This window comes from Helianthus annuus, chromosome 9 (assembly GCF_002127325.2).
Source record: "Helianthus annuus cultivar XRQ/B chromosome 9, HanXRQr2.0-SUNRISE, whole genome shotgun sequence".
NCBI classification, from domain to species: domain Eukaryota; kingdom Viridiplantae; phylum Streptophyta; class Magnoliopsida; order Asterales; family Asteraceae; genus Helianthus; species Helianthus annuus.
The window spans coordinates 111,834,908-111,860,503 of record NC_035441.2 but is presented as its reverse complement, the minus strand read 5'-3'; the positions used below and the strand labels follow the sequence as shown (position 1 = coordinate 111,860,503).

The window sequence follows — 25,596 nt, the reverse complement described above, 5'->3', positions numbered from 1 at the left end:
AACTCGTTATAAAGGTTTGGGGGTTGGATACGAATGTTGTTTTTTTGGTTCTATATCAACCACAGATCTCATGATCTCGTGATTTTAAAGAACTTTTTAATATTAAAAAAATCTCACCCTCTCACATGCACACCGAAGTATCATATTTAGACACAACCTCAACCTAAGCTCATTCATGCATATTGAAGAAAAAAACAACATGATTTAGTTTAATTAATGTTTTTATCATAAGTCTTAATCTTTAATATTCTTTTCATCAGAGTAATACCTCTTGAAAGCAAGAGGAACATAAACCGGCAACAAAAAACCAAACAAATTAAAACTCCAATACACCAAATTAGCAACCGCTAACACCCTCCCCATAACCACCCTTCTACTACTCCCACCAAACTTCTCTACTTCCACCTTCGATATCTCACTCCTCAACCACTCCATTAACGAAAAAATCCTCGCAGAATTATACACCACCGGCACTAACACCCGCATCGGCAACGAAAACCGATCCGAATACGCAACACCTTCCAAAAACAACTGGCTAGCCAACAAGAACACATGCGGAGTTGCCGCTTTAATCCCCTCTTTATCACCTTCTATAATCCCTTCAAATATATAAGCCACAGGTAGAAACAGCCCGAACACGGCTCCTACGAACGAGTACACGCTGAGAAGGCGGCTGCTATCGTCGAAAACCGGGTGGTTTTGGGACCGGTTTAGGGTAGGGAATGCGATTTTAGAGAGGAAATACATGTAGAAAAATGAGAAGAGTACGAATGCGAATGACTCGATCGCCACCATCCCGGTCGCGGACAGGACGATGGCGACCGCGAGCGCGTTGAGCTGTTGGAATGACAATATGTTGCCACGGTGGAGTTGGGATTTTGGTTGGGTATTGGATTGTGTTTGTTGTTCTCTAAGGACTATCTCGTCGGCCGGGACAACCCCACCTGACATTTTTTTTCCGGTGACTTTTGTTGTTGAAAATGGGTAAGACAGTTTTTTATGGAAATGGTTTTTGAGAGTGGGGATGAGAGAGAAAATTAGGGTTTGTGAGGATGAGAGAGAAAGGAGGGGTGTTAAACGTGGAGTAGGGTTTGTGGGAATAATGACACGTGGATATTGTACGTGAGTTTGACCGATTCAACGACCAGATTCTATGAAACCGTAGTCGTAGGTCGTTATCTACGTGGTAGGCGGGTGTCAACCGAGTTGTGATTCTCCATGGAAAAAATGTATTTACACGGCCTATAAATTGGAGTTTAAATTAAAAAATGTAGGGTATAAAATATTGTTTGGTGACTGGATTGATTAGTGATTATACTACCGGCCATTTTACTTTTACCGATTCACTAATCGGATTGACTTGTTATACAGGGCAGTCTTCGAAAATCACAAAAAAAAACACTACAAGAAATATTGGCAATAGTGGCGACACTTTTAGCGGCGACTTCAGAAAAGTCGCCGCTAAAGGTTGTTATCCGTGTCCAATGTTTAAAATCCATCCACAGCCGTTCGATGACAACATCATCTGATGGTTCATGTTTTATTACAACTTGTCGCCGCTAATAACTGTATCAAAAACCTTTGGCGGGGTCAGACGGACCTCACTCAATCCCTCCCAAATCACACCACTCCCTCCCCCAAACCCTAGGTTGTCTAATGCCGCACACCACACCACACCATGCCAGACCACCTCATCTGCGACGCTGCATCATCTCTCCGAACAACCTCTTCAGCATCGTCGGACCACCAGGTATCCTTGTTATGTATGATTATCTCTAATTTCTATTATCTACACAAATTTCTTGAGTTAAAAATGTCAAATTTATGTAGTTAAATGTAGTATAGCTGGTTATTGTGTTGTTGTTGTGTTGTTCTTGACTTCAATTAGAGGTTAATTGCTGCATTTTTTTGATACATAGGTTTAGAGAGTAGTTGAAGTTAGAGGTGCACAATCGGGTTAGGGTTTGAACCCGAACCGGGTTCAAACTGGTTTGGAGTGAAGCCTAGAAAAGTCAAACCGGGTTGAGTGTGAAACCGGGTTGGGGTTCAACCCGGGTTGGTGGTTTGTAAAACTTAACCTTATGAAATCAGTTTGGGTTAGGTTGGTGTCAAGTGTATTAGGTTGCTGTGTATTTTAGGTTTCAATGTTGTTGTTGCAGGGCGTGTCTTTTGCTCTGGAGTCGGTTTTGTGTCCGTCACCTGCTTTGTCATCCTCATCACTCATAAATACAACATCAACAATCATTCGGGGCTTGCTCAATGACTATTCAGGTATGGGAGATTGCTAACCGGTTGCAGATTGAACATAAAAATTTATGGGTATGGAATATCGGGGCATAGTCAATGGCTATTCAGGTCTGCATAATTACTATATGTTAGTAAGACAATTGGAAATGAATAGTGTATTCAACGGCAGGTTAGGGCCTCAGGATTTCAAAACAAATCTGCTCCAGCAATTAAAAAACTAAGTGAAGCTGCCTTCCGGCGACCACGATTGGCAAGCCGAGATCTGTGTAGTCTATTTCCTGATCTGGTCTTTTAGTGTCACTGGTTGTTGATCACGGTAAACTCTAAAACTCACAAATTACCATTCGATTATTACATTTTCTACCACAGTTTTTTGTTATACAGTGCACATTAATGCTCTGCTAGGATTGTCTTGATAAATAGTAAAGGCATTTGGAAATTAAATGGGTCAAATGAGTCGAATGATTTGAAAGTTACCCTTTACCTGGCCTATTTTTCTCATAATAGATGTGCTTTTGTCTTAAAATGAAACGTGTCAGGTGACTTAACTGAATCAAAAGTGGTTAAACTGTTTACATTTACGGTGAACCAAAGGCGAACTGAAAAGAATGCAGCCATGTCTTCTTTGATTGGATGGTTAAACGTAACGGGTCAAAATGAACTTTAATTTTTATAATTTGTTTCATTTGCTGATGAGAGTTTGTGAAAAAGGCATTAACATGCTTAAACGTAACGGGTCAAAATGAACTTTAATTTTTATAATTTGTTTCATTTGCTGATGAGAGTTGGTGCAATTTGGTTTATTATAGGATTTGTCTTGAAGTATCGTACTCGGTTTGCGAAACCATCAATTAGTCGACCCAGTGGTATTCAGACTCTTTCCAATCTGAATTGCCTCTCTGCCATTGATTCTGAGAGTGACTCAGAGGGCCCTCAGGAGTACTATACTGGCGGCGAAACAAGGTTTGCACTTTTTTATTCACAAGCCCTAGCTGTATCATTTAATATTTTTTGTTTTGAATTGGATCTGTTTTGTAGTCTATTGTTTGTGAGTTAAGAGAATTGTGGAAAGACTGTAACTTGGTAATTTAAGAACTTGAGAATTTAGTTGATACCAGAATTGAACATCTTTTGCATTAAATATGGAGGTTTTTGATCTTCTGTTACATAAGAACTATAGGTCACCTTGGAGAATTCATTAATTACATATGAGTACTTTAAATCTAAAGGGATGTGTGAATGTGTATTTTGAAATGTGATTGTTGCAACTTGATGAACTAGAAGCAGAAAAATAGTTGATTAAAGTTAGGGTAGATATCGATGGGTTATTTTTATGTTTATCTCTGTTCTTTTTTTCTTATTTAAACACACTTCCAAATACGCTATAAATATGGCTAAATTTTTAGGTGTCACATATATGCTTTGACTTTCTTTTAAAGTTTGATTTTCTTCTAAATGATATATAGGCTGCACTTCTGTCTTCCATTGAGATCCAATTTGTTTTTATTTGTTTGAATAGTTTATAGTACCTGGGTAGTTGGTGGGTCTCATTCATGACAAATTTTGTTGTTTCTAGCATATTCATATTCATGAAAAGATTGTTGTCATCAAAACAACTTTCATTGAGGAACATTCTAATTTTAATTCTTATTCTAACTATAAACAATTTGAATTGCCATAGGTCAGATTTTTAAATTTCAGTGTTTATAGTGGACGAGCCGATGGCATGCTGCTGCTGCTTTGGTGATTATATATTTGTGGCGGTCTACGTGGAGGTAACATTATACCCTGCAGTTTTAAATTAACGTTTTTGTAACCAGATGAGTAATTATAGTCTTGATTGGTTAGTTGATTCTTTTGTAGTTTAGTCATATTTTCAAAACTAAAAGCTTTAAGTTTTTTATGGATGCATACAAGCTCATAATCTGGACTAAGAACTTATATCCTATTCACTCCTTGCCGGTGCAAACTAGTCGAGCCGATTTTGATTTTACCCACCCTTTAACTGTATAACATAACCCGAATACATTTAGATGTTAATGGATTGAAACTAAGGATCTGTTAAAGGGTTAAATGGGAACCGGCTAAAGGGTTAGAATGGGTTGGTCTCAAAGGTTATTTGGTTAGAATGGCAATGATCGGCAGTCATAAAACGAGCCTGTTGTGATTACTCAGGCCGGGGAAATAGTAGTAAAACTGGAAACCATAAACAGCAGCACAGAATTTTTTTTACTGGTTTTTTTGACTTTTAGCGGCGACATATGTCGTCACTGAAGGTCAAAATGTCGCCGCTAAAAGTGAACAAGTATTAGCGACGACATCTTTAGCGGCGACCAAGGGCTTTTAGCGACGGATCAATAGCGGCGACCTTTTAGCGGCGACAAGTCGCCGCTAAAGCCATTAGCGACGACAAATGGGACTTTTAGTGACGACAAAAGTCGCCGCTAATGCTTCGTTTTCTTGTAGTGAAAATTTAGCCCTGTACGAGATAAAAAGTTTGGACCCTACTCGCAAATCTTCATACATTCAAATCCAAGCAAATTGGGCCACAAAATCACAAATTCAAAATTCTTAAATGGCCCAAAAACGTTTTTATTTCATAAATCTAGGCCGTTTAAGATTGAGAAAAAACATACAAATTTATTTTTAGTATTTATTGGTGTAGTTTAGGAGTAGAGCTAATGTAAAATTTGCCACTAAAAAAACATAGCCTAACTAAATCATAAATCCACACACATAAATTTATATATTACAACAAAAGAGCAATTACTTGATCTTTAATTAATTATGTGGAAGAAATACAAGTAATAAGAAAGAGCTTTAAAATAAAATATATGAAACAGGCCCTTAGTAATAAGGAGCAACTAAAAAAATGTAGAGAAGCAGGCAGCATTAAAAATATGTAAAGATGCAGGATTCGAACCTACATCTTTGGTGAAATAATAGGAGGCTCAGCCAGCCAACTGAGCTACACAAACATATGTTAGCCATTTTGATTTATATATAATTCATATATAAAATAAGAATTTTTTGGGCCCCTAAAAGCTTTGGGCCCTGTTCGGTGGCCCATCCGGCACACCCTACGGGCCGGGCATGTTGTTATAACAGAATGACTTATTTAATTACTAGGTTTGAGTTACGTGTATTAGATAGGTTGAATAAACATGTTCATTGCACGGCTTTAATAAATATAATTTAATCAGTAAACATACATGGTCGTCAAGATACCTTTTGGTAAAATGAACTTTAATATATTATTTACGTATTATAACCTTTTACTTTGTATTTTTTGTTTATTAAATGGTTGGAAACGTGTTTGTTACACATGGTTAGATTAATAAAATATTAAATAGTTATTAATAATAAGCAGAAAAATAAAAGAAATAGTTAAGAAAATAAATATTAAATAAATAAGAGATAAGAAAAAAATAAAGATAAAGATTATATATCAATAATATTAGTTGATCCTTTAGCAGAAGATAAATATAAAAATCTAGATATAGATATAGATAAATGTATATTATTTAGTTAAAAAAATAATTTTAATTAAGTAGGAAAGAAAGACAAAAAAACTAAAAAGTAGATGTCTCTAATGAATGACACGTGTCCCTCATTAGTTTCTTATATTATATAGTACTAGTTTTGAACCCCGTGTGTTACATGGGATGCATAAATGTAATTTTATATAATAAATAATAAAAAGATGTATCTTAAAAAAACTCGCGTATTGCACGTGTTGAATAAAATATAATGTCATATGTTAACATATACAGTCATCAAAATTTATCTTTTAAAAATAAACTTTAATTTACTATTTACTTATTATAATATTTTAATTTGTTTTTTTAATTATTATTAGGTAAAAAAACACATTTATTACATAGGGTTGAATCTCGTTTTATGATACATTCAAATTATTAGATACAATTATTTAGTTAGTTTTATGCACCTTAATGCTTATTTGTTTATTTCATTCAAAAAAAACACCTGTCTCAAATTTATATTCAAGAAAGTTTACGGTACAAAAGGTGAAAATCGATCCCCATGTTTTTATATATTTCATCATTTTTTTATGAATTATACAGTAAAATCAAGAATTAAATTATGTTTGAATGGAGTATAGAATTGTTATATTTAAAAATGGTATTATTTCTAAATGTTGATGCAATGTGCGATAAATGAGGGGTTTAAACCAATTATAACAGTACGCCTAACATTACAAAGGTGAAACTAAGTTGTCTGGATTTGACATTTGAAAGAATTGTGTAACTATAAGGGTGAGTTCAAACCATTATAGCGATCCATCTAAACACACATATAATTTGATAGAAGCATATGCCCCGGAACTAGAATAATTATTTATTCTAGTGAAAAAACAATAATACAATTATTAAGTATATATCAAACGAGAAACTTTGATTCCTAATTTACCATAATTACAATCATCGAATTCCAAAGTATATATATCTACTCATAATATTCAGGATATAACTTTATGACTATATAAAAACAAACCTTTATCCTTATTTAAATTTTTGTTTAAAATTATTTATAGAATAAATTATTTATTCTTATCTAGCTTTTGTTTAAAATTATTATTATTATTATTATTATTATTATTATTATTATTATTATTATTATTATTATTATTTAACATAAGAGATAAATAGGAAAATAAGATGCGAAAGCATCAGACACACTCCCATAAGAGATTTTCATTTATTAATATAGAAAGATTCTTATATTATTAGATGTAGATAGAGATTTAATGGAAAATCGTATGAATATATCTAATTTACATCAAAATATGGAATTGCTTGATTTTTTATGTGAATTTGTATTTGTAATTTAATAATTTGTAGAGACTTAAACAAAGAAAATATAAGTCTCGAGTAGTAAAAAAACCATCAAATCTAACTACTATAATAAAAGAAACCACTTTAGTGACACTTGTCATCATATTAGGCCACCTCTTATAGATAATTATTATTTTAATTTAATCTCTTCTAATTAATTATAGATAATCCTCCTACAAAATATTATTTAATTTAATATCTTATATTATATATAACTCTCCTACTAAATATCATTAGTTTAATATATTATGAATAATTATTATTTAGTTTAATCTCCTTCTCATTTATAATATTATTTATTTGAATTAATTATATTTGAACGTTTTGTTTAGTTTGGTATAAAATAAATTTTACGAAACTTAAAATTAAATTAACTAATATTATTTATCATTTATACATTTACGGAGTTTTAAATAAAGGGTTAAATTTATTGAGACTCCGTTAACAAATTTTGTAACAACAGAATAATCTATTTTTATCACGAAAACCAAACTTTGTATTAATATATTAAATATTTTTATTTTCACTATATAAAATTACATTTACTCGACCCATGTAACACATGAGGTTTTTTAAGATATAACTTTTTATTATTTAATATATAAAATTAGATTTACTCAATTCGTACAATATACGGGGTTTTTTAAGGATATATATTTTTTATTATTTAGTACAGAAAATTAAATTTATTCAAACCGTGTAATGTGCATATTTTTAAAGATGTAATTTTTTTAATTGTTTGGTATATAAAATTACATTTATTCAACCCGTGTAATAAATGAGGTTTTTTAAAAATGTATTATTTTATTATTTGATAAACAATATTACATTTATTTAACCCGTGTAATACACGTGGTTTTACAGATATAACTTTTTTATTTTGTATATAAAATTACATTTATTCAACCTGTACAATATGGTTCTTATAGATATAATTTTTTATTATTTAATATATAAAATTATATTTATTCAACCCGTACGATAAATGAGGTTTTAAAGATATATTGTTTTATTATTTAGTATATAAAATTTATTTATTCAACCCCGTGTAATACACGGGGTTATAACCTAGTGAGATGATAAAAAAATTTATTTATTCAACCCCGTGTAATACACGGGGTTATAACCTAGTGAGATGATAAAAGAAACAAATGAAAAAAATATTGAAACCAAGTCTACTTCAACAAGACATACATATACCAACCAGTGTAAATGTATATACAAACCAGTGTAAATGAGGACAATTCATACACACTCTACTTCCTGATCCGGTATATACAAAACTTTAACATGGTTACACCTTAATAAAAAGATTAGTAAAAACTATATGATTAATTTGTTCAGGATCTTAAGAATATGAGAAGCCACTTTTTTTGTGCATTAAATAAGTTAAAAATGAGTAATTAATATGTTGTAAACATATGGATTTTGTATCTAACCCACAGAAGGCCCAAAACAACCATTACATTTTACCAATCAACTAACCACATGACCACGTTATTAGACAGGTGCACAAAACCAGGTTTTTGTTAAATCCAGTTGCGGGTATGAAACAAGCACGGATATGACCGGGTATGAAGAAATCAGGTATTGGCCAAAACCGGGTGGCTTGAAAACTCATGCCCAGTCACTGGTTCCAGGTAGGATATGGAATTGGGTACCCTCTGCCTGGGTAATTTAATATTCTATTTTCGGGTATAGGAAAATCCCTATTTTCAGGTATTTTTTGGGTATAGTGGGAGTTTTTTGAGGGGTTGGGCTGCACATACATGTGAATTTCGGGTATACAAGAAAACCCGGTTCGGAAACCCAGTTACGGGTATAATACTGGAACCAGTTTTAAGGTATAATCGTGTACAAATCAATCCCGGTTTCAGGTACAGGTTTTGGAACTGAAAGTAATACCTGGTGCATAGGGTTGGGTTCCAAGTTTTCTTAATGGGTACGGGTCCAGGTTCGGGTTATTTGTGCACCACTACACATTAACATGATGCTAAGTTGCTAAGGAGAAAACAAATACTTCATGAACACAATTTCATAATGCTTTACTTGAATGTTCATATACATTTGTATGATTTGTGCAAGACAGGTGAAGTCAAAGAAAGTCAAACTAGAAATAAGGGTATTTCAGGAATGTTGTAGCCATTCTTGAATTGCATAGGAAAGGGCATGATTAGGGAGCAAGTCACAATGGTCAAGCTTAAGGTTGGTCATAGGTGAAGTCTTGTGGCCACTGTTCAACCAACCTTTTATGGCATCTGCTTCATATGTAAAACCATCTGCTGCTATGTAAGGATCTTTCATCACTTCCTGAAAATAAATTATTCATACAACATAAGAAGCGCGTTCAATACACCACAAGAACATAAACACTTGTGCTAAAGGACGAAAGATGTAATGAGTTTTCCATATAAATGGTTACGTTTCAAAGTTTCAAGCTGTACAGATAATTTACCCATTTTGACCCAATCCCATTGACCCATTATGTATGACCCGCCAAAGTTTCAATCTTAACATCAATTATTAGTTTTTTTTTTTTTTTTTTTTTTGAGGAACGTACCTGATAAATGGGGCAAACAAAATAAGACGGAATCTTGTGATGATTCTCAGACTCAACTGGGGATACCGTTACAAGATCTCTCATCGTCTCCAACTTCGGCAATATATCATCCACCAAATCAGGCCGGTTCATCGAGTTCTTTTCGCAACATCTTAAACCCAAATACGCCAACTCCTTTGCACGCTCAATCGGCCAATCACCACCTGTCAAATCCAAAATCGTACCAAAACTCCCATTTTCAAGCGCACATTTTGTATCTTTTACAACACTTAAAGCCGGTCTCCCTGTTAACATTCTTAACAATACAACTCCAAACGAGTATACATCCGAAGAAACAGCAAGCTTTCCAAATTCCAACATTTCGGGATCCATATAAACAGAAACCTCAGGTTCATCGTTGTGTAATACATTGGGAATCAAACGGTTGATTTCTAAGTCGCTTAACTTGGATACGTGGTTTGAATCGAGAAGAACATTGGTAAGCTTCAAGTTTCCGTGGATGATTTGCGGTCTACTGCCGTGGAGGAAGATTAGGGCAGAACATATTTCGGAACAAATTCTTATTCGGTCATACCATTCAAGAGAAGCGATTTGATCTTCAAGATTGCCGTTTTCGAGATATTCGTAAATTAAAGATCTTGATTCTGGACAAACACCGATTAGCGTTACGAGGTTTGGATGCCGTACTCTACTCAAAATCTCTGCCTGCATCAAAATAATTATAATGACCCGGGTTAGAAGCACAAGTGTAGTTTGTATATACAAGATCTACTAGAATGCTTACAATGTCCTAATTATTAAACTTTCGTATACAAAACAAACTATATGTTAATCATATTTAGCACTCTAGTAATTAAAAAAAGGTTATTGGATTTAAATAACCCCAGCTTTCACCATTAGCCGATAGCATTCCTAACTTACGAATTGTACCGCACCACTCCCAACTTTCAACTTATTATCCTCTTCCACTCCCAAACTAATTGAACCCTAACCCAATTAGTTTTTTGCTGATGTGGCACTTGTTTAGTGACGTGGCATCGGACGTGGCCTTTTAAATGATGTGGCATCTAATGTGGCACTTTTTTTAGTGACGTGCCGTCTGGCGTGGATTTTTTATGACGTGGCACTTGTTTAGTGATGTGGCATCTGACGTCAGCTAACTGGGTTAGGGTTCAGTTAGTTTGGGGGTGGTGGAGGAAAATAAGTTGAAAGTTGGGAGTGGCATGATACCGATCGTAAATCCAAAAACCCTTTAGCAAACTAAAAAATGCACATGTGCACAAACAATGAGCTGACCGACAAGCCCAGCCCATTACCGATTTGACCCATTACGGCATTACGTGACCGGCTGACCCCCCCCCCCCAATTAGCCCATTTTGCCACCTCTAATATTTATTTACCAAGGAATTACCTCATTTTCAAATTCTGCATCACTCTGAGAACCAAGCGAAGGTAGCATCTTTATCGCTACCCGAAGATGCCGAAGAATTCCTTTATAAACGCTACCGCGTTTCCCTTCTCCAATCTTCAGAGACTGATCAAAATCTTTCGTAGCCTCCATAATTTCCATAAAAGACGGTTTATAAAATTCTGCATGTGACAAATCCGTGCTCTCCACGCGCACATATTTTTCAAGCCTATTAATTTCTCTCCTTGCGTTATCACGCGTGTCTTGCAAGTTATCTCGATTTTCTTTAAAAGTAATCAAGAGATTCACAGCTTGAATAATCCTCTCCTCTAATTCTTTTTCTGATTCACGGGCTCTTGAAATTTGGTCAACAAGCCCCGGTTGTTGATCTTTGACCGTCTGAAGTTCTTTTATGAATTGATCTCGTTGATTTTTCATTGTTTCTATTTCTTGAGCTTTCGTTGTTAGAGTAACCACTATTTCTTTTATTCGTTCACTTTCCTCCATTAATGATTTTTCTGATTCTTCGGCCTATCAACACATTGGAAAGTTATAGCAAATTGCATAATATATCAAACTAGTTTCCAGAAAAAAGTTTACGTCAAAAAATAGAGGAAATCGAATTTATACAGACACATACACAAAAATATGCACGTAAAAAATTAGATTTTCTTAAGTAAATGAGGTATAATGGTAAACTCAACACAAATTATTAGAAAAAAACTTAATAGGTTAAATATGTTCGTAAAATCGTGCTAAGTAGCACTAATGCCACACCACTGCAAGCGAGCACCAACATCAGAAGAGCTCGTACAAATAAAACAAAAAAAATGTAAAAAATAACACTGAATGAAAAACAGACATAAAATCGTTGAATCACGCACACCTGTTGCGTCGTGTTAATGTGAAGAAATTATAAACGTAAAACGTAGAAAAGAATAACTAAGCCAATTTAGGACTCGGACGCTGCGACGAACTTGTCAAACAGAGAACATTTGACGCGTTGCGACGGGCCTGTCAAACGGGAAAACAAAGACGAAAAAACGTTAAACCTCAAATGCACGTTGCGACGTGTTAACTCACAAAATTTAAAACGAAAAACTTGCGAAAGATGAAATTATGGGGTTAGGAAGTTGAAAATAAAAGAATGTTGGGGTTAAATTGTAAAAGATGAAAAATTTTGGGTTGAAGGTAAAAAAGTCAAAGGGGTTAAAATGTAAAAGATAAAAACCTTTAAGTTAAAAATGAAAATTGCCAAAACTTTTTCGAAAAACTCATAATGCATAAATTACAACAATAGAAAGCAACAATTGGTTGCTAATTTATAGGTTGAAAATTACAACGGCTATGAAATGTTTTAACATCACCGTTACTATCCTAAACTTAAGCCCTATAGTATGTTTATATTAGCCATAACCAGCAGCGGTAATAAACAAAGAGAAGTAAAACATTAAGTGAATTAAACCAAGTGGGAAACAGTTAAATAAACCACATTTACCTTACGTAAAGCCTCGTTGGCGTCTTCTTCAGCTCTCCACCGTTTAATTGACTCTTCAAATGCTTTTTGCTTTGACTTTTCAGCATCCTTAGTGGCATTCTCGAGTCTATCCTGCAAGTCAGAAGATGAAAGCCCTTGTGGTCCTTCCTGAAAGAAGAAGATAGTATCCATAAACATATCTATATATGGGTATGTTTATATAAAAGAAAACAAACAAACAAATTTTGTGATATACCAGAAACATAGCCGAAATTGACCGAACCAGTTTGTCTTGTGATTCATGAGGTAAGGGTAAAGTTAATCCACTCCGTCTAGCATCATTAATCAGAAACGAAATTAGAAATCATACGCATAAGTGCACAACTAATTTAGCTTTTACATCAACGAACAACCGTTTAAGATCTCATTTAACCGACTTGCTAAGGTCAAAATGAATTGTTAGGATACATATCATTCAGCACCGCAAAAATTACCTTGTATAGATGAGGTGGCCTTTACAAACAAACCAGATTTGACACAAGATCGGCGCTTGTTGGCAAACATGTATTGCTTTATTAGACTTGATCTCCAACATATCCCTGCAATCTTAACAAATTAAGTCCATTAATGACTATAATAACAAAACATAACTTACATACATGTTACCACACTGAAATATTGTGATATTTGGAATACAAAGTAACCGTATATTTCAATATTTCATACTTCGAATATAGCTTCTCAGATGCAGCCCCCATTACAAGCCATTTAACACGATGTAGCTCGATGGCTTCTACAATGCCTGTTTCAACGTCATTGGCTTCTGTCCACACCTTACCTGCTTGCACCTACCGAAACCAAAAATTCCCAATTTCTAAATCTCAAAATATTTTGAAATTTTCAATAATTGATATTCAGTATTCTACAATTATGCTGATAAAAAGTTGGAAAAAAATATTGAGAAAAGAGCAAGAACATATACCCCTGCCTGAGATAGAGTGAGACTGTACTCGTTCAGAATTTTGTGCACAGATAATTTATCATCCACTGTAAACATATAGCGAGAATAAACGGTATGAACATCAAAAACAGTCGAATAAACACAAACAGAAAATAAACAATATGAACATCAAAAATGGTGAATTAAACACATATAAAAGATAAACAATATGTACATCAAAAACAGTCATTAAACACATACAGAAGATAAACAATATGAACATCAAAAACAGTCAGATTAAACATATACAGAAAATGAACATCAAAAACAGTCGATTAAACATATACAGAAAATAATCATTATGATTTATGAACATCAAAAACAGTGAGATTAAAAACATATAGAATATACACATTATGAACATCAAAAATGGTGGATTAAACACATATGAAGAGTCGATTAAACATAAACAGAAAGTGAAATTGCCGACTTACAGTCTGCAGGTTGATGAACATAAAGCAGAGAAATCTTCTTCATTCCAGAAAAGTTCTTCAGAGTCCACAAAATCAGCGACTTACCGTCCTTAACATTCATCCCCACTGCAATAAATATGGTGTGGTTAAACTCTTCAATCTCCTCATCGATCAATTCAGCTTCACTCCCCATCGATGTTAAACCCTAATAAAATAATGATGTTTGATAGTAGCATTCACTGTAACAGCATGTTCAGGAACCCTAGAAAAGATGTGGTGGAATTGAAGAAGAAATTGTAGGATTAGGGTATGAAATTGAGGATTGGTTTGTTATAGAGATAGAGATTGTGAAGGAGTGTGAATGGATTGGTGGAAACACACACACACACACAGTGGTTATCGTTAAGTAATTGATGGCCATTGGGTTCACTTTCAAAAGTTAAAAAGCTCTTTCGGTTGGTTGGTTGGTTGGTTGTCTTGGTTGTGGAGACTTGTTCTTCGGTACTATAGAGTCAACCGTGTAGATCGGGTTGGTGTCCAAACGAATGTTTTAAGAGGTTATCTTGATGTTTATGTGTTTTATTTGTACTAGTTTTAAGTTTTTTTTTTTTAACGGCAAACAGAATTAATTTCGAGCACTCTCGGGACACCTACTGGACCAAACGGAGTACTTTGAGAGGAACCCGAGTCCACCATCAATTCCGGGGAAAACCTGGTAACCCACCCGCCCGTAGGTATGACGATGAAATTACCGGTAAAACTCGTTTACCTCAACGCGGGTATTTAGGGCAGTCCATTTTTACCCAAAAACCCAAAACGAGACTTGAAATCAAAGTTGCCCGAACTCGAATTAGATAATACCCTAAAAAGCCCTAACCTAGAGAATCCAAACGCGACCAACCCAAATCTTATATGAATCCAGTTACCGAGTCACATTTTCTCAAACAAAAACCTGGGAAAAAAAAACCAATAACACCCTACAAATATTCATCTATTTAGGTTTCAGATCAGTTTCTTTATGGACGCCCCACTTGCGGTATGCACATATCTATACTATATTATAATGCATGAGGGAAGGGTATTTTAAGATACCCAAAAAATAAGAATTTTTCCCCCCCTTTATTTATAGAAAGACCCCTAAAATGAGGGTAGTTTGGTCTTTTAAACACTATTTATTTTTTAGCCCCTAAACTTATTACACTTAAATCCCTAAGGTTTTAAAAAATTATAGATAATTAGTTACAATTCACCCATTCACAACAAACTTGTAATTTTTTTACGTATTCTTGACATATCTTATAAACTATATTGTTTAAAAAAAATCCAAAGATAACATGACGACCTACACATTTTTGTCAACGTTTCGATAGTTGTCTTGTTCAATATCGGCGCACGGATTAAAAGGTACAAGTCGACAATGCTTTAATATACAAGTAATTAATACTTATGATCTAATGCGTCTAATCTACAAAAATGAGCTCCATCTATGCAAAAAGAAAAAAAGAACTAAAAGTACCGTAACATAAAATGAAGATATTATGTGTCACATTTTATTTTATTAAAACTGCCTAATATCTATACTTAGATATATCTTATAAAAACTTAAAACTAACCACAACAAACTTCCTAAATAAAGGGGTGTCAAATCTAAAATTAAACCCTAATGTACTTCTATAGTTACTACTATATCTATACTATCTATACTATATTATAATGCATGAGTGAGGGGTATTTTAAGATACCCAAAAAAATAAAAACTCCCCCCCCCTCTTTATTTATAAAAAGACCCCTAAAATAAGGGTAGTTTGGTCTTTTAAACACTATTTATTTTTTAGCCCCTAAACTTATTACACTTAAATCTCTAAGGTTTTAACAAAATTATAGATAATTAGTTACAATTCACCCATTCACAACAAACTTATAATTTGTTTACGTATTCTTGACATATCTTGTAAACTATATTGTTTAAAAAAAATCCAAAAATAGCATGACGACCTACACATTTTTGTCGACATTTCGATAGTAGTCTTGTTCAATATCGGCGCACGGATTAAAAGGTATAAGTCGACAATGTTTTAATGTACAAGTAATTAATACTTATGATCTAATGCGTCTAATATACAAAGATGGGCTCCATCTATATATGCAAAAAAAAGAAAAAAGAATCAAAAGTACCGTAACATAAAATGAAGATATTATGTGTCATATTTTATTTTATTAAAACTGCCTAATATATATACGTAGATATATCTTATAAAAACTTAAAACTAATCACAACAAACTTCCTAAATAAAGGGGTGGCAAATCTAAAATTAAACCCTAATATACTTCTATAGTTACTACTATAAATACATAGCAGGACACCCTTGTATCTATTGCTAAACAAAGTTAAAAAACGGATACAGTTCTGAATTCAATTGTTGCGAAAAACCAAGCATGCGAGAGTGAAAATTTTAAGGTCAGGTCTATTATATCGCAGCAGTGAATAATTGTTTTCTTTTATTTACTTTTATATGAATGTTAACTTATTTGATTTTTCAGATCCAGTTGCATGATGAACATGCCAATTTAAACAACCCAGTTGTCGAACAAGCTTCTAAGGTATTGATTTTGCTTGTTTTTAAGTATTATTTTTGCGTATATCTTTCATATTAACATGTTCGTTATGTTATTATATGTGTGTTTTATTGCAGGATGATGGTGATAAAAGTGTTGATATTATTTCTTATGGTGCAATCTTTAGTCCATACAGGTCTAATCTTCAATGTGAATTTAGTGAAGAGGTAATTTTAATGTTTATTTAATCTTTTTTTAACTTTTGTATTCGATTTTGTCCTTTTTAAGGATCAAAAGTTTGAGACTCAAAGGAAAAGATCCAAGAGACTCTCTGAATGGAAAGGAGTGAGGTTATTAATTTAGACGATTCTGAGGACAATAACAAAGAAGAGGAATTAGAAGATATTGCCGGTTCAATCACAAACCAGAAAACCCGATTAAAAATACCTCGAGTGTCAATTCAGAAGCGGAATGGATTCCATGCAGTCTAATATGAAATCTATCAAGTGTTTTTATGTTTTTTTTTTCATTTTCAGTTGTTATCTTTGATCTAGACGTATGAATAAAGTTTATTTTATATTTGAACTTTATTTTTGGTGTTAATATAATGCATGACCATATTAATAAAGTTCAAAATAAAGTTAGTATCCTAAATTTACAAGTCAACTGAACTTATATAAGTTAATATCCTAAAGTTTCAATAAATAGATATTGCAGTTAGATATAGTCAAGCTGAAATTATATAATATTGCAGTTATTCTTGGATATTATTCTAATAATTTGTATTTCTTAATTAAAAAATAATAAAGTAATAAACTTTAAAGCTAAACTAAAAACTGAACTTACTATGATATAAAGTTAAATCAAGATATAAACTCTTAACATCCTATCTTTTTTATAAAAAACTATTTTTAAAATTTTAGAAAAATATAAATGTTTTATATATATATATATATAAACGAAATTTAACAATTAAAATTAAAGGTGTAAAACGTACATACGAGTCAACTACTCTTTTTTATTTTTTATTTTTATAACAACAAAAATTTTAAACTTTAAGTTTATTGGATGAGTACCATGTGGATATTTAAAAAAAAGTTATCAACTTTAAAGAATAAAATTATAAACGTTATCATTTAACCAACAAAATAAACTTACAACTAGAACAACTTATCTTTTATTTTTTGTCATTTGATTATTATTTTTTTATTAAAAAACGAAACTTTACTTGTGTAAAACAGTTTTTTTACTCTATTTATAAACAAAACATTTTGTTTTTATAAAAAATAATTATTTTATAAACATTTTTGTAACAAGTAATATAAATAAAATACTCGAGAAATTTACAATCATTAGTAGATAAATACTAAAATATATTGCAAATTTTTAGGAATTATAAGTTCAACTATATTGTTATAGATAATATTAGTTAGTTTTAAAAGAATTCTTTACCAATTTGACCAGATACATAGTAGATTGTGTTGCATATTTTTTAGGGATTATAAGTTAAAAGTAGACTTATATAGATAAGACTAGCAGGGTGCCCGCACGATGCGGCAGGAGCGACACTTTGTATTGCGACACTCGTTTCAGGTAGTTTTCTTATTCGTATAATATTTATGATAACATTATTGTGGTGGATATATGTCATAAGTTTACACATATATAAAAGTTTTGTTTTTTTTATAAAAATTGTTAATCAAAAGACAAAAAATAAAAGATAAGTTGTTATAATTGTAAAGTTTGTTTATTTTATTGGTTAAATTATAAAGTATAATTTTATTCTTTAAAGTTCATAACTTTTTCTAAATATCCACATAATACCCATCCAATAAACTTTAAGTTTAAAATTTTCGTTTTTATAAAAATAAAAAATAGTATTTTACTCGTAAGTACGTTTTAGAGCTTTAACTTAAATTGTTAAATTTCGGTTTTTTACAAATATAAAAAATTTATATTTTTATAAAATTTCAATAACTGTTTTTATAAAAAAAATTAAGATGATAAGAGTTTATATCTTTATTAACTTTATATCATACTAAGTTCAAATTTTTAGTTCCTAACTAATCTTACCTATATGAGTCTACTTTTAACTAATAATCCCTAGAAATATGCAACACAATGTACTGCTATGTATCTAGTCAAGTTGGTACATAATTCTTTTAGAATTGACTAATATTATCTATAACAATATCGTTAAACTTATAATTACTAAAAAATTGCAACCCAGTTTAGAATTTATCAAGTAAATATTGTAAATTTCTGAAGTATTTTATTTATATTACTTGTTATAAAAATGTTTATAAAATAATTATTTTTTTATTAACTTTATATCATAGTAAGTTCAGTTTTTTAGTTTAGCTTTAAAGTTTATTACTTTATTACTTTTTAATTAAGAAATGCAAATTATTGGATTAACACCCAAGAATAACTGCAATATTTTATAATTTCAGCTTGACTATATCTAACTGCAATATCTATTTATTGCAACTTTAGGATGTTAACTTATATAAGTTCAGTTGACTTGTAAATTTAGGATATTAACTTTATTTGAACTTTATTAATATGGTTAATAACTGCATTATATTAACACAAAAGATAAAGTTCAAATATAAAATAAACTTTATTCATACGTCTAGATCAAACATAACAACTGAAAATGAAAAAAAATATATATAAAAACACTTGATGGATTTCATATTAGACTGCATGAAATCTGTTCCGCTTCTGAATTGACACTCGACGTATTTTTAATCCGGTTTTCTGGTTTATTCTTGAATCGGCAGTATCTTCTAATTCCTCTTCTTTGTCATTGTCCTCAGAATCGTCTAAATTAATAACCTCACTCCATTTACATTAAGAGAGTCTCTTGGATCTCTTCCTTTGAGTCTCAAACTTCCGATCCCTATAAATGACAAAAATTGAATACAAAAGTTAAAAAAAGATTAAATAAACCTTAAAATTATATCTTCACTAAATTCACATTGAAGATTAGACTTGTATGGACTAAATAGTGCACCATAAGAAATAATATCAATACTTTTATCACCATCATCCTGCAATAAAACACACATATAATAACATAACGAACATGTTAATATGAAAAATATACGCAAAAATAATACTTAAAAACCTGCAAAATCAATACCTTAGAAGCTTGTTCGACAAATGTGTTGTTTAAATTGGCATGTTCATCATGCAACTGAATCTAAAAAATCAAATACGTTAACATTCACATAAAAGTAAATAAAAGAAAAAAAGATATTCACTGCTGCGATATAACAAAACTGACCTTTCGCAACAATTAAATTCAGAACTGGATCCATTTTTTTTAACTTTGTTTAGCAATAGATATAGGAGTGTCCTGCTATATTTATAGTAATAACTATAGAAGTGCATTAGAGTTTAATTTTAGATTTGCCACCCCTTTATTTAGGAAGTTTGTTGTGGGTAGTTTTAAGTTTTTATAAAATATATTTAAGTATAGATATTAGGCAGTTTTAATAAAATAAAACGTGACACATAATATCTTTATTTTATGTTACGGTACTTTTAATTCCTTTTGTTTTTGTTTGCATAGATGGAGCACATCTTTGTAGATTAGGCACATTAGATCACAAGTATTAATTACTTGTACATTAACGCATAATCGACTTGTACCTTTTAATCCGTGTGTCGATATTGAACAAGACAACTACCGAAACGTCGACAAAAATGTGTAGGTCGTCATGCTATCTTTGGATTTTTTTTTAAACAATATAGTTTAAAAGATATGTCAAGAATACGTAAAAAAATTATAACTTTGTTATGGAGGGGTGAATTGTAACTAATTATCTATAGTTTTGTTAAAATATTAGGGATTTAAGTGTAATAATTTTAGGGACTAAAAATTAAATAATGTTTAAAAGACCAAACTACCCTCATTTTAGGGGTCTTTCTATAAATAAAGATGGGGAAAAGTTCTTATTTTTTGGGTATCTTAAAATGCCCCTTCCTCATGCATTATAATATAGTATAGATTAGTTATGAACTAAAAATCTGAATTTAATATGATATAAAATTAATAAAGATTAAACTCTTAACATCCTATTTTTTTATAAAAACAGTTCTTGGAATTTTATAAAAATATAAACTTTTTATATCTGTAAAAAACGAAATTTAACAATTTATGTTAAAGGTCTAAAACGTACTTACGCGTCAAATACTATTTTTTGTTTTTATAAAAACGAAAATTTTAAACTTAAAGTTTATTGGATGAGTACTATGTGGATATTTAAAAAAAGTTATGAAACTTTAAAGAATAAAATTATACTTTATAATTTAACCAATAAAATAAACATACTTTACAATTATAACAACTTATCTTTTATTTTTTGTCTTTTGATTATTAATTTTTATAAAAAAAAACAATATTTTTTGTCTTTTGATTATTAATTTTTATAAAAAAACAAAGCTTTACATATGTGGAACACTTATGACATATATCCACCACAATAATGTTATCATAAATATTATACGAATAAAAAAACTACCAGAAACGAGTGCCGCAATGCAAAGTGTCACCCCCGCCGCATCGCGCGGGCACCCTACTAGTAATGTATATATGTGTGGACCATCGGGGGGCAAAAGGGAAAGTGCACTAATTTTAACGTTATTTTACTAATTTCGTGAAAATAATGTTAAAAGCTGAGGACAATTAATCATGCATCATGTGGTGGCATTGATAGCTAAAAGACAAAAGGGTACATGCACTAATCGGTCTTTGTCCCGATTGTTGAGTGTTATGATCAGTTTCTTTATGGATTTTTTTAACGGCCAACTAATCACCCGAGTCACCAAGTCACTAGTTCCGAGGAAAACCCGCCCGTCCGAAGGCCCTCTACAGTAAAACCCAGTTCGGTTCGGTATCACTCTCTTTATGGATTAACCTCCAAATATATACCCTGAAACGAACCACCCTTTGTACGGGTGTTTTACTAATCGCACTGATTTTGAGAAAATGGACGACAACAGCGGCGTGAAGAAGAAGACAGCTTCAGCATGCGACGTGGAAGCTCTGAAGAAGTGTTTAGAAGAACACAAAGGCGATTACAACAAGTGTCAATCTCAAATCGAAGCTTTTAAGTCCTCTTGTTCCCTCAAGAAGCCCTCAGATTCGTCACAGTAATCAATTAGTTCTTTGATTTTCATGTTACACACTTGATTATTAGCAATTTGTTTTGAGTTTTGCCTATGTTTTCATGATAAATGTTGTCATTTGATGCACAATTTTGTGTTTAAAGACTTAATTTTGATCCTAAATTTCTAGGGTTTTGATTCTGTTCTATGGTTTTAAACATCCATTAACATTACTGGATCCAACAACATCATCATTATCACAAAAAAAAAAAAAAAAAAAAAAAAAAAAAACTTGAGTGCAATTAACAATTTTTAGGGTTTTGACTAGGGTGCTAAACGGGTCGTGTTTTTGAGTCCAAACTGACCTGAACCCAAAAAATTTAGATTGAACCTGAACACCACCTGGATCCGAAAATCGTGATACATATGAACCAGAACGACTCGAATGCTCGTGGGTTGACTCAAACACAACCGTTCAACCTGAATTAAAAAAAAAACAAATTAATACATCAACTTTAAAATTTTACTAAAAAACAAAAATGTATATTATACAAATACAGGAGTAGGATCAAATACAAACCACATTTCGCATACAAACTGTAAGAACCATTTAAAAAGTGGCACGTGGCATCTAACCAATTATAGAGAAATGATAAAATAATATCCTAAATAATATCAATTATATTGAATTCCCTTTAAATATACGAACAAACAATTAATTCTTTATGTGGATCTTCCTTTTGTTTTCAATGTGCTGATTAAGAAAAGTGCTGATATAAAATTCAAATATGTGCTAAAATCAATTATCTTGATTAATTTTCATGTGCTAATATAGTTCAAAGTGCTACTTTTATGTATGTATTGTTTTGGTATGTGCTAATTTAACTTTTTTTAAGTGCTAGGATCTGTTCTTACGGTTTGTACGATAAATATGGTTTGTACCGGAACCAACCCCTACAAATACATTTTAATCATAAAATCTTAAGTCACTTTCTCTTTTTAAATTATAGCTATGACATAAAAATACCCATCCAATTTAATTCACGACATAAAACATGCTGTAAAAAATAAAATATAATACAATTGGATTAAACGGGTCAAACCATCCAGGTTGACCGAACCCGACCCATTTAGCTAAACGGGCTCACGGGTTCAACTCGAAACTGACCCGAACCCATTTAGACTAAACCCAAACCTGCAAATTTCGTGTTAGGTTCGTGTCGTGTTAGAAATTCACACCCCTAATTTTGACCGGAAGTAAACATGACTGAATCCAGCATCATCATCAACAAAAAAAATATGATTGAGGGGGATGTGGGTTTAACATGCCAAAATGATTATATCAGCCTATCAGGTAGTTCAACATAACTGAAATATATGAGACTACTGTCTTCCATCTGTATTTCTCATTATACTGTAATATTGTATGCATAATGTGTCAGTTTTTCATGTTTTTTTGGATCACTCCAGCTATTTTAGCTCTCAAACTGCACATGGGAATTATTGTACATGTTTGACTACCTCACACCTTTGTAGTACAAGCAATTGGAGTGACAGCTAATATTAACAGGTTAGTTTACAAGAAAGCATTATATTAACAACTATATGAAGACATTAATGGCGACGAAAAGGCGAAAAGGGTCGCTTTAATCTCATTGTAGTTGAACCTTTTTTAAGTATCATTGATTGTTAAAGTTTAATGGCCTTTAATCTCTGCATTGACCGTAATGAAGGGAGTTTCTGTCTCCTATGCCTGTTTTTATAATCAAAGGTGATGGTTGTTTAAAGTAACTTATGCCTTGTTAAAGGGGTCTTGCTTTGTGGTCAAGTTTCGTCTTGTTTCTTGCTCGTAAAGTAAGTTTCGATATACATCCGAACACCATCTTTTTCGATGAAAATTTGTTACAGCCGATTATCTGATACGAATTATTCCAACAGGCCTCTTCATTGACTATGCAAAACATCCAACCTGTAAGTCAACTCTTCTAAACTGATTGCGGCTTTCTTATGTTTGCACTTACATCTAGACGCTTATCCCTGCAAAAATAGCAACTTTCGAATATTAAATTTGCATATGGTTATTAATATAATACAAATGTTGTCTCCTACAAACAGGTTTATAAGCATTATGCATATTAACACTTTATTCATCTTCCATCATGCCTGCTGCATCCCAAATTTCGAAACAACTTCCTGTTTTCGATTTATCGAAACCGATAAGCCCGTCTTCTCTTACGTCTCTTTCTCTCGCCTGCAAAGAATGGGGATTTTTTCATATCATTAACCATGGAATCTCTAAAGATCTTCACAGCAAACTTCGTTCGTTATCGTGTCAGCTTTTTAGTCTTCCCGATGAACTCAAACTCAAAGCGGGCCCCTTCTCAAAAACGAAAACTTACACGCCTCATTTCATTGCTTCCCCCTTTTTCGAATCTCTTCGAGTTTCTGGACCGGATTTCCATGCTTCTGCTCGGAGCTCCGCTGAAGCCCTTTTCAACCAGCCGAATTCAGAATTCTGGTAACATATACATCTTTTTGCGTATTGGGTAATTAGTCAAAATGGGTTCGGGTCGAAATAGACTATATAGTTGTCTGTTTGAACAATATGACCCGTTAGATAAGTAAACGGGTCAAAATTTTTACCTTCTGTTACTTATCATATCGGGTTTTTTTCTTTTTATTTAAACAGCGAGGCCGTAAGAGAATATGGAGATAAAATGAGGATATTATCCAAGAAAATCACCCAAATTTTACTAATGTGTTTGGGGAAAGATTTCGATGCGCGATTCAAATCTGAATTTTCAAACTGCGAAGGGTATTTACGGATAAATAACTACTCATTGCCTGAAAAACGGGTAATGGGAAAAGACGTTGAAGGGCTGGGCATGCACACGGATATGAGTTGTTTAACCATAGTTTACCAGGATGATATCGGCGGGTTGCAAGTGAGATCTAAAGAGGGAAAGTGGTTAAACATCGACCCGTTTGAAGGATCATTGGTTGTGAATATTGGAGATTTGTTACATGCTTGGAGCAATGGAAAACTAAGGTCATCCGAGCATCGGGTTATGTTAAAGGAACGTAGAAGCCAAAACCGAAGCCGGGTTTCACTTGCGTTCTTTTGGTGCTTTGAGGACAATAAGGTTGTTTTTGCACCTAATGAAGTTGTGGGTGATGGTTTTAGATGTTATAAACCGTTTTTGTGTAGTGAGTATTTGAAGTTTAGAGAGACTAGTGAGAGGGGGAAGTTTGAGAAAGTTGGATTCACTGTGAAAGATTTTGCTGGCATTTGAAGATGAGTTGGGTTTTTTTTTTTTTTTTTTTCTTATTATTTGGACAGTTTGATCATTTGTTGTTCCATGTGCATATTCTTCTTAAGATTTAGTGCCTCATTTGGTTTTGAGTTCTTTATGATAACATGTGTAGGTTGACCATAATGTACTCAATGATGATAGATAGAACCTTTTGGTGGCAATTTTGAAAAGTTATAAAAAAAACATCTCAATTATTTATTTGTGTACTTTTGTTTAGTTATGGGTAGATTTGGTCATCTGGGTCTTTTCCAATTATACAATGGGTCGAATTGGGTCTCTTATAAATAGGATTGTCCAAATATTTTGTGGCTCAAAGCTCGTTTGAGAAAAGTTCGCTAAAAATTGGCTCGGTTTGTAAACGAAGTAAAGCAAGCTACACTCCCCTCTATTTGTAAATGAGCCTCATTTGGCTTTTAAATAAATTAATCCCAACTTCTAATATCTTATATATCCCAATATAAGATGTACAATCTTTTAACAATCCAACCCAGCCGGAACTGAGCCAAAATGAGACATTTTTTTAAAAAACTGTGCCGAGCTCAAGCTCAATTTTCCAGTTCGGTTTGATATTCGAGCCAAGTCAAGCTGGCTCAGCTTGAAGTTGGAACCAAGCTCAAGCAGGCACTAGATCGGCTCGTGAACATTCC

At 32.4% G+C, this 25,596-nt stretch overlaps 3 protein-coding genes and 1 long non-coding RNA gene across 8 annotated transcripts; 2 read left to right on the top strand and 2 right to left on the bottom strand.

Moving 5' to 3' along the window:
* Positions 1 to 234: 234 nt before the first annotated feature.
* On the bottom strand, positions 235 to 951 carry LOC110876122. The gene has a single exon (XM_022124299.1). The coding sequence runs from the start codon at positions 949 to 951 to the stop codon at positions 235 to 237; it is 717 nt and encodes a 238-aa protein (XP_021979991.1).
* A 679-nt stretch (positions 952 to 1,630) lies between these two features.
* Positions 1,631 to 4,442, top strand: LOC110874526. The gene is made up of 5 exons (XR_002556025.2): positions 1,631 to 1,750; positions 2,160 to 2,271; positions 2,417 to 2,563; positions 3,057 to 3,210; positions 3,929 to 4,442. It is a non-coding gene; the product is annotated as an uncharacterized LOC110874526 (long non-coding RNA).
* A 4,670-nt stretch (positions 4,443 to 9,112) lies between these two features.
* LOC110878199 (U-box domain-containing protein 32) lies at positions 9,113 to 14,441 on the bottom strand. 2 transcript variants are annotated; one of them, XM_022126465.2, is made up of 9 exons: positions 13,983 to 14,441; positions 13,531 to 13,595; positions 13,275 to 13,396; positions 13,043 to 13,147; positions 12,805 to 12,880; positions 12,570 to 12,716; positions 11,075 to 11,602; positions 9,664 to 10,368; positions 9,113 to 9,413 (listed from the first exon to the last, which is right to left on the bottom strand). In XM_022126465.2, exons 1-9 carry the CDS (start codon positions 14,152 to 14,154, stop codon positions 9,231 to 9,233), a joined length of 2,103 nt encoding a protein of 700 aa, XP_021982157.1. In that variant the 5' UTR covers positions 14,155 to 14,441; the 3' UTR covers positions 9,113 to 9,230. The 2 variants fall into 2 exon arrangements, with proteins under 2 accessions (XP_021982157.1, XP_021982158.1); XM_022126466.2 differs by having other exon boundaries at positions 13,043 to 13,154; positions 13,983 to 14,386.
* An 8,056-nt stretch (positions 14,442 to 22,497) lies between these two features.
* On the top strand, positions 22,498 to 24,949 carry LOC110878200 (gibberellin 20-oxidase-like protein). Of its 4 annotated transcripts, XM_022126470.2 has the most exons (4): positions 22,498 to 23,489; positions 23,574 to 23,606; positions 23,751 to 24,153; positions 24,325 to 24,949. In XM_022126470.2, exons 3-4 carry the CDS (start codon positions 23,795 to 23,797, stop codon positions 24,926 to 24,928), a joined length of 963 nt encoding a protein of 320 aa, XP_021982162.1. In that variant the 5' UTR covers positions 22,498 to 23,489; positions 23,574 to 23,606; positions 23,751 to 23,794; the 3' UTR covers positions 24,929 to 24,949. The 4 variants fall into 4 exon arrangements, with proteins under 4 accessions (XP_021982162.1, XP_021982161.1, XP_021982160.1 ...); XM_022126469.2 differs by having other exon boundaries at positions 23,574 to 24,153; XM_022126468.2 differs by having other exon boundaries at positions 22,498 to 23,606.
* Positions 24,950 to 25,596: the final 647 nt, after the last annotated feature.